The sequence below is a fragment of the Lissotriton vulgaris genome, chromosome 7 (assembly GCF_964263255.1).
Source record: "Lissotriton vulgaris chromosome 7, aLisVul1.2, whole genome shotgun sequence".
In the NCBI taxonomy this organism is placed as follows: Eukaryota; Metazoa; Chordata; class Amphibia; order Caudata; family Salamandridae; genus Lissotriton; species Lissotriton vulgaris.
In genome coordinates, this window is record NC_141695.1 from 64,674,113 (window position 1) to 64,690,687 (window position 16,575).

At 38.6% G+C, this 16,575-nt stretch overlaps 1 protein-coding gene across 1 annotated transcript in view; it reads right to left on the minus strand.

The window, feature by feature from the left end:
- LOC147700738 (olfactory receptor 5V1-like) overlaps positions 1 to 16,575 on the minus strand; it is a 138,972-nt gene that overhangs the window by 12,275 nt on the left and 110,122 nt on the right. The window contains exons 2-3 of the mRNA XM_086929739.1: positions 12,577 to 12,643; positions 11,152 to 11,255 (exon numbers count right to left, since the gene is read on the minus strand). Of these exons, the coding sequence (XP_086785865.1) occupies positions 11,152 to 11,155 (4 nt within the window). The 5' untranslated portion in view covers positions 11,156 to 11,255; positions 12,577 to 12,643. The remainder of the gene's footprint in view (positions 1 to 11,151; positions 11,256 to 12,576; positions 12,644 to 16,575) is intronic.

Consider the following 16,575-nt stretch of genomic DNA (forward strand, 5'->3'; position numbering starts at 1 on the left):
GGAATTAATCATTGGCACAATTGGTACTGACAATTTGAAATTGTATCAGGATGATGAATTGCTATTTATTTGCAAAAGTATTCAGTGGAAAACTAAAAACAGGTATGAACAACTGGAAGAAATGGCTGCTGAGTTAGAAATTGATTTGAGCAAACAGAAACATTTACAGAAACATTACAGGGTGGATTTCTCTGAGAGGGACATTGACAATCTAAATGCTGCTGGAAGAATGACACACATAAGAGAATTAATAGGTTTTCTCAGAAAATTTGGTGAATTAGGTAAATGGAGAATAAAATGGTCAAAGAAAGAACAGGATAAAAGACTAAGAAATGATGTAGTTTCTGAATTTCCAATGAGAGAAATAGCTGGAGGAGGGTATGTGCATGTTCCTTGGTCCAGACAGGATATTCTCCTGTTTACTAATGATTTTCCACGTTTGAGGGAAAAACCAGTTGAGTGGTACCGACAGGTAGACAGATTTATAAGTGTCAAAAGTTCTGTGGATTGATTTGGATGGATTCTTTGACATTGCTGTCCCATCAGATCTTTGGACAGAATGCAACATTTCTATAGATTGGCCTAAAGAAGAACCTCCCCGAGACCCGGTTACAGGTGCCCCAGCAAAAGATGTCATGGACATTTATAATAAAATAATGTATTGGCTGAAAGCAAAAGTTCACCCGAAAGAAGTGGACTGGGTTAAAATAGACAGAACAAACCAGGAACCAAAAGAATCAGTTCATTCATTTTATGAAGGGTTACTGTTAGTTTTTAAACAGTACAGTGGCTATGAAAAATTAAGTGAAAAAGACATGAGCCACTTTATATACAGATTTGTATATGGCCTGAGACCTGAAATTGGTGACATGATTAGAAATGGAATTGTTTGTTGGCAAGCACTTTCAGTTGATGACATCCTGAGAAAAGCAAAATATTGCAGTGATGAGATAGACGCAAGGCAAAAGAATCTCAAGCAGAAAGCGATGTGGGCACAAGTGAAGGTAGCTGAGCAGCAACAACAACAACAGTTAGCCTCTATGCAACAGGGAAAGGTCAAGGGTAATTTTAATAACAATAAGCCAAAATTTAATGTAAATGTTGAAGAGCTGAAACAAAAGCTTCCATGTTTTAATTGCGGCGAAATTGGACACTGGAAACGAGAGTGTAAAAACCCGTCCAGAAATTTTAAAAATAATTCGTTGAATCCACAGGTGCAGTGTGAGTTAAATACGCAGCAACAGCAACAGCTACAATAGCAGCTGAATGAGTTAAGTCAGCACCGACAGCTACAGCGACAGATAGCGAATCAGCAGAGCCAGACACAGCAAAGCCAGTTTCAGCAACAGAATCAGGTACAGCAGAATCAAATTCAGCAGAGTCAGATACCTCAAGCACCATTCCCTGGTAGTGCTAACACACAGAGATTTTCTCCTGAAACAGGTTTCTGTGGGAGTAATTCGGTTAAAAATGTGTCAAAAGTTAACATGTCAAATGCTTCTCAATTTTGGTTAAAAGACAAAGAGGAGAGTGATTCATCAGAGGATTACTCATGACGGTGCCTGAGAGAGGAAGAAGAGTGTGTGCTTGGACCCACTCTTGAGGTGGATCAGTCTGGTCCATTTGTGAGTGGAAAAGTTAATGATGTAGATGTTACCTTCCTTGTGGATACAGGTGCTACCCGTTCTACTGTTAGATCAGCAGAAATAGAAAACCTTCCTCTCTCTGGTGAGTCCATCCAAGTTGTAGGTGTAGCTAACCAGCAAATTAAAACAAGTTTAACAGAACCAGTAAAAATAGAAATTGGCAACTACAAAGATAAACACAGATTTTTAGTTTGTGACAGCAGTCCTGTTAATCTGTTGGGTCGTGATATACTGTGCAAAATGAATTGCAAAATATATTGCTCACCAGATGGGCATTGAAATGCAAACTGCAGAAGAAGATGAGCTTTATAAATTGACTATGCTAATGGTTGATGAAGAAAAAACATTACTGTTTCCGGTGTTTGATAAAAATGACTTGCCAGAAGAACTCAAAAAGCCAGTTAATCCAACAATTTGGGACCTAACAGGTAATGATATGGGTCTCATGAAAAACATAGATCCAGTAAAAATCACTGTTAAGCAGGGAATAGTTTTTCCAAATGTTCCTCAATATAAAATGAAAGCTGAGACAATTGAGGGTGTCATTCCAGTGATTGAAAAATTCATAAGTCAAGGTGTGTTAAAGGAAATTGAAAGCAGCCCATGTAATTCACCGATTATGGGTATTAAAAAGCCGAATGGAACATACAGAATTATTCAGGATTTGAGAAAAATTAACCAGATTGTTGTTCCATGTTGTCCCATTGTTCCAAACCCCGCAGTAATTCTTTACCAGATTCCACATGATGCAGAATGGTGCACGGTCATAGACCTGTGTAATGCCTTCTTTACTGTTCCCTTACATCCAGAAAGCCAGCAAATTTTCGCTTTCAGGTTCCAAAATAGGATCCTAGCATGGTGTCGTATCCCTCAAGGGTATACTGAGAGTCCTTCTATCTTTAATCAATTGTTAAAGAAATCCCTGGAAGATCTGATATTGCCAGGTAATTCCACATTGGTGCAGTACATTGACAATTTGCTTGTGGCAGCCAAAACACGAGAAAATTGTGTTACTGATACCATAACCCTATTAAATCGTTTGGCAGAAGAGGGACATAAAGTGTCACCAGCAAAATTGCAGTTTTGTAAACAAGAAGTGAAATATCTTGGTCACAGAATTGCAAAGGGAAAGAGAAAAGTGACAGTTGAGAGAATCAAAATGATTCGAGCAATACAACCACCGACAACACAAAGACAGTTGAGAATGTTTCTGGGAATGGTTGGTTACTGTCGACAATGGATTAGTGGGTTTTCAGTAATTGCAAAACCACTTCAGAGATTAACAAAAGAAGACATAAAAGATCCAATTAGTCTGTCAAAAATTGAACTGGAAGCTTTTGAGCAGTTAAAAAAGAGCTTATGTGAAGCTCCTGCTCTGGGTATGCCAGATTATGAAAACGAATTTGAACTCTACTGCAGTGAAAGAGAAGGTTGTGCATTGTCAGTGCTAATTCAGAGGCATGGGAAGTTGAGAAAACCAATTGCATATTTCTCAGCTGTTTTGGATCCTGTTGCAAAAGCTTTGCCAGGTTGCTTAAAAGCAGTGGCCGCAACAAGTGTAAATCTTGAGCAGAGTGAAGATATCATTATGGGATTTCGTGTAAAAGTATATGTACCTCATTCAGTTGAGATTCTCCTTACCAGAAGCAGGACTCAACATCTGACAAGTAGCAGACTGACAAAATACGAGAAAACAATTCTGGGTTCAGACAATGTGTCAATTGTAAGGTGTGTGAATTTAAACCCTTCTACGTTATTACCAGATGGAGTTATTACTGAGGTAAGTAACCAAAATGACATTGATCATGAATGCCTGGATGTTGTAGATTACTGCACAAAACCAAGACAGGACATAAAAGATGTTCCTTTACCTGAATCAGACATAATCTATTTTGTAGATGGATCTTGTTTGAGAAATGATGAAGGGATTCTGAGAGCAGCATACTCAGTGTGCACAGTCTCAGATGTTGTTGTAGGTTCACCTCTGAATGGAATTCGTTCTGCACAAATTGCAGAGCTAATTGGCGTAATTCGAGCATGTGAAAAAGCAGCAAGCAAAAGAGTAACCATAGTGACTGATAGTCAATATGGTTATGGTGTTGTTCATGATTATGGACAACTGTGGTCCCAAAGAGGTTATTTAACTTCTGCAGGAACACCGATGAGAAATGCGAAATTGATCAAGAGATTGATTGATGGCATTCAGTTACCAGAACAAATTGCTGTAGTCAAATGTGCGGCTCATAAAAAAGGTGATGATTACATCACCAAAGGAAACGCATATGCAGATGAGATTGCAAAGTACTGCGCTAAAAACAATTACTCAATCAATCGGGAAAAAGACGAAAGTCACACAATGAATTCTCTCATGCTAATTTCTGTAGTTGAAACATGGCAGGAAGTAAAAGACTTACAAGATGAGGCAAGTGAGGAAGAGAAAAACACATGGTTAAAAAATGATTGCAGACAAAGAGAGGAAGATGGAATTTGGGTACACAAAGATGGAAGGCCTGTAATACTGGACTGCATGATTGCTGATATGGCACGGATGTGTCATGGTCCAGGACATTTAGAAAGAGATTCCATGATTAGATTATTCAGAGAAACATGTTTTAACACAAAGTTTAGAATAATTGCGGAGTCACTTTGCCAAAGATGCTTGACCTGCCAACAGATGAATCCCAGCAGAAAAATTGTTGTAAGCCTGGGAACCATAGGACGGGAGGGTTGGTCCTTTTACCAGATTACAAATGGATTTCATTGAGATGCCGATGCACAACAGACTAAGATATGTTTTGGTATTTGTTTGTCTGTTTTCAAGATGGGTGGAAGCTTTACCAACTCGTCACAATGACTCAGTTACTGTGGCAAAATTATATCTTAGTGAGATCATACCTAGGTACGGATTTCCAGTCACCATTGAAAGTGATCGTGGAAATCATTTTGAAAACAGATTGATGAAATTGGTTTGTGAGGCTTTGAATATTCAACAGAAGCTGCATTGTGCATACAGACCAGAAGCATCAGGTGTTGTTGAACAAATAAATGGAACTATTAAGAATAGAATTTCAAAAATGTGTGATGCTACAGGAGTAAAGCGGACAGATGCACTTCCACTTGTCAATGAGAAGCATTCCAGACAAAAGGACAGGTCTTAGCCCACACGATATAGTGATGGGTAGAGTAATGAGACAAGCCTTTGTTCCAGTTGGCAAACTAATGAGTATTAATGATAGTGCAATCATTGAATATTGCCAAAACCTGTCTGATGTAGTGAATTCTATATTTCATCAGGTGGGAACAGATGTAATTTCAAAGGAGAAAGTACAAGCCCATGATTTGTTACCTGGAGACTGGGTAAGGACCAAAGTTCATCGAAGAAGAAACTGTTTAGTCCCAAGGTGGCAGAAAGCAAGACAAGTTATTTTAGTTACAACAAATGCAATCAAGTGCAGAGGACTAAAAAGTTGGATACATCCAAGCCATACAATTCGTGTGCCACCTCCTGAAAATCCTGATGAGGACAGTGACACAACAACTGATTCAGATTCAGAAGGAGACCCAGAAGATCCTGAGTCTGATGATCAACAAGAAAATCAACATCAAGAGAATCTGGATGAGAGTCAGAACTTGAATGAAGAAGATCTGAATATCGAAACTGGAGATCGAGGTGTTGATGATGACGATCTGCTTGAAAAAGAGTCTCTGAAAGATAAGGGAGATTCAGAAGAAGCAGAAGATTCGGAGAGAGATGAAAATCTGAACCAGAGTATTGAAAGGCGAAAAAGTAACTCTGGGATCAAGAGCAAAAAGCCTGAGACTGGGAAGCTGAAGGTGATTCCTGAAGAAGAAGAAGAATTACCAAGTACCAGTAAAGGTATTGTTTCGAATGGAGTGAAGCTGCCGAGTAATGAAGTTCCTAGGTACAGATTTGAAGTCTCTGATACAGATACTGATGAAAGTGATGAAGAATCTGAAATAGGAAAACTCAGAAAAAGAGCTTGGAAATCTAAATGTAACGAATGTGTGCCAAAGAAAAAAGTCTTGAGAAAAGGAGACATTTGGCCTGAAGACAATTTGAAATTCAAACTAGTGAAGAAATCAAAAGATCAAATCAACGAGGTTTCTAGTCAGGGAAGTGAATTTGAAAAGAAAAACGAAAACGAAAACAAGAAAATTGAGGTATCACTCGAAAGACAAAAAGAGTAGTAAAGCCAAATCAGAAATATAAGTCCCCAGAGTGGACCTATATTATTATTCCACCAATTGTTGAGGTGGAAAGTAGCAGTCAGGAAGATTTAGAAATCAGTGACAAGGATTGACATTGTTAGAAATTAGATAAAGGTTTATTTCCTGGCATAAGGCTGAAGAAAATCTGTTAGGTAACTTTTTGTTTCCTGGCATAAGGCCGAAGAAAACTTGTTCGGTGACTTTAGGTCAAAGAAATTGTGTTTAGTTGGAGAGCACATATTTATGTGACATAAGGTCGAAGAAAAGGTGTTTAGGGTTTTATTCTATAAAAAAAAAAAATTTAAAGGGGGGATATAATTTTTGTTAGTTACTTACACTTGAATTTAAAATTTTTGTTTTTGAATTTTGAAATGCCTAGATCAGATACTTCTAGGTGTTCGATTTTTAAGAGATGCTGTAAAATGACTTCAATTTGTGTGATATTATTAATTTTACTTTGGTTAATTTTAGCTGTGGTCTATCCTTTTGATGTTAATAAGCAAAAAGCTAAAACTAATATAACTAGTAAGGTAGTGCCTAAACATGAGAAACATGCTGGCAAGTCCAGCAGAGTTATTAATCATGATCCTGAGTCTCATCAAGATAGATCTATTGGAGATTTTTCAAGCAATTCATTTTCAAGGCTTGTGTCTGAATATGTCAAAGTAATGAATGTCAAGGATTGCTATGTTTGTGTGAAACTGCCTGCTTCTGTTTCAGAGGGAGTTACATATAATATGTTTCCTCTCACTTATGGCATTACTTGCAGTGTAATTGCTAGTCTGTTTTATCAAACTGGTCGTTTAGAATAATATTATTCAGACTTTGATGAGGTTTTTGCAAATCTCAAAGTTGTAAACAGCTTGAACAGAGTGAGACCTGGGAAACAGATGAGGGAATACTTTTTAGTTACTAACAAACTCAATTACGAGTATGCTTATAGAAATAATTTAACGTGCAAAATGAGAGCTGACGAAAAGACTTTCCTGAACATGGTTGAGGAGAGAAGGGCTGTTTACAAGAGAAATGAAATGCTTAAACATGCTAAATCCAAATACTGGCAGATGGAGGATGCAAAACTAAATGGTGTTAATACTAATGATGCTATTCATATTGATGAACCAGTTAGTGGTAAATTTTGTATCAGAAGAGATAACACATTGTATGATAATTATTTTGTGGGTGCTAGTCAATGTGAGGATACATATCGTATCATTGGGGGATGGGGATTTAGAGGTGGTAAGGATCCAATTTTTCCTGGGATTTATTTTATCTGTGGCAATAAAGCATATTTTAGCCTCCCAGACCACTGGTATGGGACATGTTACCTTGGTTTGGTTTTTCCAAATTTTTTTCATGTTGACAGAAATGAAAAGGGTACTTTTGAATTTGGTGAACATCTAAATCTGAATAGATACAAAAGAGAAAGTTTCTCAGAAATCTTGGGAGATATCTTACCATGAATTCAATTAAAATCAGAAAGGTTTCTACATTTTTAGATAGATTGTCAACTGATACTGCAAGTGGTTTCCAATTAGTTAATACTGAACTTGTTGCTACCAGAAGTATGGTTATGCAGAATCGTCTTGCTTTAGACATTCTGCTTGCAAAAGAGGGTGGAGTCTGTGGGGTCTTGCATGTTCAACATTGCTGTACTTATATACCTGACAAAAGTCGGGATATAGAGTTACTTGTTAAAAACATTACACATTTTCATGAAGAAATAGAACCCATGGAGGAAGAAAGTTTTACTGAGAAAATTGGAAAGAGAATGGAGGCTATCAAAGAATAGTTTTCTGAACTTGGTAGTTCAATTATTGGCAAAGTGCTCTATCCAGTAATTGTCATTAATATAGTGATAATGCTGCTAAAAATTAGTTGTTTGATCCACAAGAGGAGGAAGCATCAGAAAGAAATGAGAAGGATTTATAAACTCAGAAAGGAACAAGAAAAGGAATATGAGTTAGAGGAAATGCGAAGGGTTCAGTTTGAAAGAGATGATCAGACAGCTGAAACAGGGGTTTAGGGAGACTAATATCGAGAGAATCCAGTGTGTGTTGTCTCCAAAATGGGTGAAAAATTCTGAAATTTTTGGGTATTGTTTGGTGATTTTAAAATCACCAGATGAGGGAGTTGATGAAGCGAGCTTCAGAAAATATCTTATTCTGACTCGTGGATTTAATCTCCCATAACATGAACTAATTTATTAATGAGCTGTTGCATGATTTGTTTAATTAATTCAACCTAGATTAAGTTTGCACCACACATGAATACGTGGGAACTAATAACATGTGCTCTTGTTGCATGTGCAAGTCTGTTTTGTAACATGTGATTAATATTGTTTTGTTTGTCATGTCTGTCCTTTTGTCTTTGTCACTATTAATATGCGGCAGATTATTCATGGCATGTGCTTTTTATATGTGCGTACATGTTTGTCTTATGTTGTGATTGTCTGTCTGTGTATCATTTAATCATCTTTTTACTCTTTCAGAAACATAAAGCTGGATTACATGAAGAATGGTAGATATTTTATGTGCTGCTTTATTTGTTTGCTTTTGCTAGATGTCTTTTATTAGTGGGTTAATTAATAATTAGTAAGGGTCGGGTGGTACAGAAGGGTTTGCTTTACCTGAATTAATCACTCTTTTTGTGTTTGTTTAAATATTAGCCAGAGAGTGATTTGAGGCCTAGCCTCTGATTCTGAAGAAAAGTTGGTCGGCCTGTACGTGAGCAGAGTTGGAGCCAAATACAGTCATCTTGGAAACTTTCCATGGAATCAAGATTTGTGCTTCACCTTTGAAAAGACTGTGGCTTTAACAAAAGAGACTTATTCATGAACTGCTCTGGATGTTCTTTTTACAAGGCTGAGGAAGTGACAGGCATGATTTTGCCGAGCTTTGGTGGCGATACGCTCGGAAGTTGTTGTCAGCCCATGAGAATGAACAATAATGCAATGACGTTTTCTCCCTGGAAGGAGTGATTTTGGTGGTCTGACAGCCATCAACCAATCAGAGTGCTGAACTTTTAAAAAGAAATACATTTAGTTAAATTAGAGAGCAAAAATGATATAAAAATTGGACCTCTTGAAGGGATTGGGGCTGAATGTTTCCTGAGGGCGAAGTGCTGTCCGATTTCCTATGGACTGTAAGCATTCAACTGTTTATTAATTTGTTTCCCTTTCAGGTCAGAAAGCTAACTTAGGGAATAAGGTTTATGTTTTTCTTGATTCATTATTTTGAGCAATGCTGAATTGACAGTTATCTTGGAGCCAATGTTTAATGCATTAAACTGAATTAATAAAACTAAATATTTGATTCTAATAAAGAGAGTTAATAAAGATTAACCAATTATGAATTTTAAATAAACCTTTAAAATGACAAGCTGGTCTTGTTTATTGTAGTTAGCATCAAATCAACATATTTGATCCATTCGCCTCATGATTCAGCTGCTCTGTTGTTTTTTTTATGGGCCTGGTATTGATTGGTAGGTGTGGTAGTGGATTGTGACGTCATTTATAAAGAATTTTAGTAGGAGCGCTGGATCACAGGGTAAGGGTTTAGATGGTCTTATGTGGGTGTTTGTGTTCATAGCTGGTACAATCGTTTATGAGCATGTTCTGAACTAGAGCTCCTGGGTACTCGATTCACTCCAGTGTCAGTGGTCAGCTGGCAAGAATGTATGACTGTATAAGCCAAAAAACTCAACAAAGAAGGCACCATTACTTGAATGAAACAATAAGGTGGATGAAAATGAACTGAGGAGGGATCCAACTCTTATCAAATGCCTCCAAATTAAACAATGACTTGTCTGGAAGTCTTAGCACTTCATTAAGAGGTTAGTGGAAGTGCTACCAAAAAGCCCCAGTCGCAACCCACCTTTCAAATGTTCCCACTGTAGTAGGAGGGATTTTCAGTGAGTGTTGCACAAATGTCAAAAGCACTTTCAGCAAAAACGCTGAATAGAGGCTTGGCAGTCATTTCATGGCACCATGGCAGATGGGCTTGTATTTTCTTCATTTTGTAAGCCTTGGGGACTTTCTAAAGGTACGTGGAGCACCATTTTGATTTTTTTGCCTGCCTTGGACTGCCTTCAGGCAGACAAGCAATAGCAAAGCTGATAAGTCTGGCTTATGAATCTGTGTCATTGATTGATTTAGGCACTCAATAACTCATCTTAGTTGCACTCTGTGACTCATCGTTGCACTCATTCATTTATTCACCCATCCACTCATTCTTGCTTTCACCATCAGAAAAAAATGCAATAAAAAACACACACAAGCTAAAAAAATGCAAACTCATTTAAAAGATTACAGGTACAAAAAGAAAACATGCTACTGTCTACATGTACTTACAACAACAACCCAAATATAGCAGTGGGTGTCAATCTTGTAAAGATATTGTAAATTGTCTACAGTGGTTTTTATAGTTCAAGTATGGCGACCACATTCAAAACCAATGTTTTGTCCATCTTTCAATGGTAAAACGATGATACTCTATGAACAGCATTTCATAATTGTTAACTGGGTTAAGAGTGGCCACATCTGATGCGGAACCCTGCAGATGAAGTGAGCTGCAAACAAGGGACCTGTTACAGCTGCCTAGAGAGGAAGAGATATCCTCCTAAGAAACATTAGAATAAAAAGAAGAGAAAGAACGAAATGAAAGAGAAACTATAAAAGGAGACAATTCAAGAGTAAAGGACTGAGCAAACCAGCCCTGACACTAAAGTGCACTGATTTTCAGGTGGCTGTGAACATGTGATCCTGGTATGGCTTATGAAGGTGATTAATTGATTTAGGCACTCAATAAGTCATCTTAGTTGCACTCTATGATGCATCGTTACACTCATGCATTTATTCATCCATCCACTGATTCATACTTGCTTTCACCATCAGAAACAACCACAATATAACCACACAAGCGAAAAAAAATGCAAAATCAATTAAAAGAAAACAAGTACAAAAAAAACAACATGCTACTGTCTACAAGGAACATGTGCCTACAACAGCAAACCAAATATAGCAGTGGGTATCAATCTTGTAAAGATATTCTAAATACTCTACTGTTTTTTATAGTTCAAGTAAGGCGACCACATTTAAAACCAATGTATTGTCCATCTTTCAGTGGTAAAACGATGACACTCTATGAACAGCATTTCATAATTGTTAACTGGGTTAAGAGTGGCCACATCTGATGCAGCACACTGCAGATGAAGTGAGCTGCAAGCAATCAATCAATCAATCAATCAATCAGGGAATTGTAAGAGAGCTACTCACCCATGATGGTCTCAAGGCACGGGGGAGGGGAGGTCAGAAGGTCAGCAGTTCAGTCTAGTCGAAGAGCCATTTCTTGAGAGCCTTTCTGAAGGTGTTATCACTGCCTGGAGAGCAGGAAATATCCTCCTTAGAAACATTCAACAATGAAACTCTATGATCAGCATTTCATAATTGTTTACTGGGTAAATAAAGTGAGCTGCAAACAAGGGACCTGTTTTAGCTGCCTAGAGAGAAAGAAATATCGTCCTAAGAAACATTCAAATAAAAAGAAGAGAAACAAAGAAATGAAAAGGAAACTATTAAAGGAGACAATTCAAGTCTAAAGGACAGGGCAAACCAGCCCTGACACTAAAGTGCACTGATTTTGAGGTGGCTATGAACATGTGATCAAACAATGTCATAATTCACAGTGCAAGAAACAAGAGAGCCAATAATGGAACAATTATTCCATACAGTGGCTTTCATGGATGAAAGCAGAGTGTAAACAAAGACACTCAGGAAGACCAATGGCAAAACAGGGCTGACCTAGAGACCCTCTATTTTTCTATATCAATATATATTCATTAATGAGGATGTCTGTAGTATTTTTTTGTTTAATATAAGACCGAGCAGACAGCTAAGAAAGGTTACTAGCATGAACTTTTCCACTGAAAATCTTTTCCCCTAGGGTTTGTCAGAGGCGGTAACTAAGACCAAAATCATTCCCTACATAGTTGATCAGTGACATTTCATGTAACAAAATTAATTCCTGTAGGGTTTAATGTAGAGAAACTAATCCGGCTTTTAAAAGCCCATTGGTTTTACTATAACTTTTTCACAATCAATATGTCACGTGTACTGAATGTATCATACATTGAAATCATAAACCGATCAGACCTATGGCTACATTCAGCCCTGTAGCTGTCATCATTGGCTTATCACCATAGAAAACCTCCTGTGCTGAGGGTGACCTGTCCCGCAAGGCCACCATCAGGCAAGCAGTCGTACAATTGCATGGTATATAAAATTAAGTTTAGCAAAGCAAAATACAATATCTCCTAAGAGGGTCTAACAAGCATTACGGCTGTACAAACATTATATACCCAGGACTGTAAGAGGGAGTAACCAGCACAAAAGCCCTGGCCTATCATGTTAATCTGCGAGAGTCTATGTAACTAAATACCTCTCTGTAGGCTTTAATACAGAGTATTACCCATCTACCTTGAAAAGCCCATGTAACTTTCAATGTAAACAATCAGCCCTGCAACCTTTTTCATTGGCTTTCCACCGTAAACAACTCACACTCACTGTGATCAGCTATCCGACCAGGGAACAATCAGGAATATCATAATAACATTTCAAATATGTACAAAATACATTTCCCAAAAGAATGTAAAGTCCCTACTCATAGTCCCTAATTGGAATTATGATAGTGCATATCCATACCCATGGTTTGATCAGGAGGGTCACCAACACAGAAAGCCATGTCTTCTACAGTGATGTGTGAGCTTCTCTGTAACAAAACACATACCTCTTTAGCACAATTTAATAACAATCCACCCTTAAAACATACTTTATTTACCACATGCCTTTCACAATAAGTAAGGCATACTTACCTTGTCATAATATTTCGCTATGAACAGATCGCACTTAAGCAAACTGACATATATTTTCCATGCAAAGCAATAGGTTCTCTAACCTTCACCACTGGCTTGACACTGTGCACAACCCAGACCTACTGATGTGTACTTAAACTGGCAAACAACAGGCATACATTTAGAAAATTACAAATCGCACACAATTACAGTTAGCATAACAATATAGAACCCCTTTCCATAGGGCAAACAAGAAACATCACAGTGAAATTCTACTCCCAGGGTCTGTCAGAGTCGATGACGAACAACAAAAACCTAGACTACTATGGTATTCTGGGGAATTACATGCAACGCATTATCTGACTATGACCTGTAACATGATGTGAAAAAATGCACTGTTAGCGACTATTTGGCTTTAAATTACCATATGCTTTTCACAGTTAATAAGTCAAAGCTACTACCTGTGTGAAAATATTTGTTAATAATCAGGCCAGACCTATGACATCTAGCATAGCAATTCCCTGCACACCAAGCAAGCCTACTGCTTTTATCATTGGCTAGTCACCATTACCAAGCACATAGTCAAAAATACCACATGTAGGAAATGACACTTGAGTCCACAAAATACAATCTTGCCTAAGAGAGCCTCACAAGACTTATTCTCAGTTCTAGAACTTATGAAAGAGAGTCAAACCACTGTATGCTTTCTGGAATAATGGATGGCAGCAAAACCAAATCCCATCAGTTCAAATAATTTCAAAGGTGAAGGAGTCTGAAGCCCAACTAGGTGGACCTTTTGACAGCGGGACCGAACTGGGGGATTGTTGGACTCAAACACAGGCCCGTCAGCGAGAAGCTATGAAGGAGCAGGATCAGCACACATGGCCAAAGGCAAAGGCCTGATAAGTGCTTGGAGCGGTCAGGGAATCTGGAGAGTGAGAAGCAGGAACAGAGAGGGATTGGGAAAGAAACTGTGGGAATGGGTGTGGGAGCAAGCAATAAACAAAAATTAAGCCCAGAAAACAAGAATAGCCCAGTAAAATAATTTAAAAAAAATTGTAAAACAAAAACTTACCACAGTAAAATAAAATCCACTGAGCAGGGATTTAAATAAATAAATGAAAAGCCTACAAGTCAAGGAGTCTGAACCTCAACCAGGCAGACCTCCTGGCAGCGGGACCTCCTGGCAGTTGTGGGGACTTGAACGCAGTTCCAGTAAGTGAGGAGCTAGGCTGGAAAGCGGTGCACACGACCAAAGTCCAGGGGCTACTTCATATCATAATGTTGCCATATCTCAGCACTGTAAAGAATGTGAGGCAGTAGTTCCCAATATGATGTGAATCTATCGACTTAGGAAGGATGGAAGGCTTAGCAAACTTTGCCATGATTCTATGTCATGAACTGCAGGTCTCACAATTGTCAAGAGTAGTTGATGCATGGAGACATATTGATGGCAGAGGAGCATTGTGAATTCCATCCCTCAGGTTTGGAAAATATTGGACAATGGAGAAGCTACATATTAAGCATGCAAAAACTGAATTTTCGGTGCATTTATTTTTCATGAAAGAAATTAATGTTAAAGTGGAGTTAAAGCTAAAGAGAAGACATAATTGTAATAGTGAAACAGTACACCACCAATAAGGAGAGGAAGTCCATAGGTTATTGTATTACATATACTTACTCCAGGACAAGGGTGTTTTGCTACCCTGAGGTTGATGATGAATTTACATTACGTTTGGAAGGATTGGTGTGTATTTATTTCTGGACCAAGCTGCTGTCACTAAAGCAACACTAGCTACCAGCACAACAGGCACACAGAAGTGACAGAGTTGCAGGTTCAGTTGCCAACAAAGTGGTAAACTCTAGCTGCAGTAGACCCTTCAGCAATGATTCTAGCAACTATGACATAAAAATCGTACCTGCCATATCAGCAGGATCACCAGCTCTGCCAACAACAGAGGTCAAAGCAGGGACTACAGCTGGTGTAACAGCACAGAGTATGACTACAAAATCACAGGCGCAATTATGTTTGCCAGCACGTCAGTGTAAACCAAAGCAACCACAGCAGCAACAACAGGAGTAATCACAGCTGCCACCATGGCAGGGACAACAATAGTGACAACAGCAGCAACAATGGTAAAACCAGCAGCAACCATAGGTGAAACTACAGCAACAACCACAGCTTCCATCAAGTCTGGCACAATAGCATAGACAAAAGAAGCCACAATAGCTAGAACCACATAAAAGACCACCACGGCAGGCTGTGCAAGATCAACCAGAGGCGGGAGCATAGCAGCAACAAGAGTAATCAGAACTGCAAGGATTAGAACAGTGCGAACATATGCCACCTCAGTACACTTATACATTCCACAGCAACTGGGACCACAGCTTGGACCCAAGGAGATGCCAGAGAAGCAGCAACAGCTGCCCCCATAGCAGGGTCCACCAACTTTTTTTTCTAATGGACAAACGCATGGAGGCAGGCTAGGGACAACTGATGAACCTCTTTATTTTCCTCTATAGATGCATGGTATTTATCAACTTATTATTAAAACTGCTTGAGAAATATATTTTCATTTTCTTTTTCAAAATGATTGTGCCTTTTTATAAACACTTTCAAGGCGCCTTGACTCTGTCCACCTAAGAAAATATGCTTAAAAAATAGTATTGGGAATTGTTTATACAAATAATTATTTCCTGTCATGTGCTTTCCAGACTTGAACTCTTATGAGTTCTTCATTTGAGCGTCTCACTCACTTTCTGTTTCCACACATGGGAAGATATATATTAAGTGACTGTATTTATGCAGCCAAATAATAAGGCCACACTTTCTATTACTGACACATCCTGCTATCTTAACTCAATAAGTGGAAATAGAGTGGTAGTGTACACTGAGGATCATTACCACTGGGGATGATATCACTGATGACATCTCAAATCACATCACTGATGATATCATCTACTTATTATCTGACACACCTCCTCACACCCTAATATAACATTTCATGCACCCACTCTAAAATATAGACTACCATTCTCGAAACCATAGACACACCAAAACTAGTTAGTACATACCCACTTACTGATTCATAGGTCTACACACATCCACTTACTCACCGATACAGTCACACATACACACAGTCACTCATCAATATATCCTTTGATATATGCACTCATCTACCCATACAGACACTTACATACTGCCAGTCATCCACAGAGATACTCACACACCTAGTCATTCACCCAAAGACTCAATCACACTGCCATTTACTCACCAATAGTTATAGTCACACCACCTCACTTATTCATACAGCTACTAACACGTACTTACTCTCTTATAAAATCACTGACACAAGCACACACTCATCCATATTGCCACTCTCACACTCACTCACTCTCACATAAAGTCAGTTATATACTCCAACATTCATATATACTGACTTTCAAATATGTAGTTACTCACACATATAACACTGAGACATCCATTCACTCACCAACACAGCTATACACACACTCACTCACCCATACAGCCCTTCGCAGACAGACCCATGAACCCATACACCCACTTAATCACCCACTCAAACATTCATGGAGGCAGTCACACCCCATCCACCCACACAGACACTCAGGCACACATTCATGTAATCAGATTACCAAAGGTTATCTGATTACATGAACGCTGCGAACGTCAGTTGGCCGACGGTGCCCCACCAGTTTTTTGAACGTTCAGCACTGGAGCTGAACGTTCGACGCAGGCAAGGTGTTAATGGCTCTATGAGAACTGGGGTCACCAATTCCACAGGGGGTAGCTTGGCGCAAGCAGGCAGGCACCCGGAAGCTTAGGTGTAAA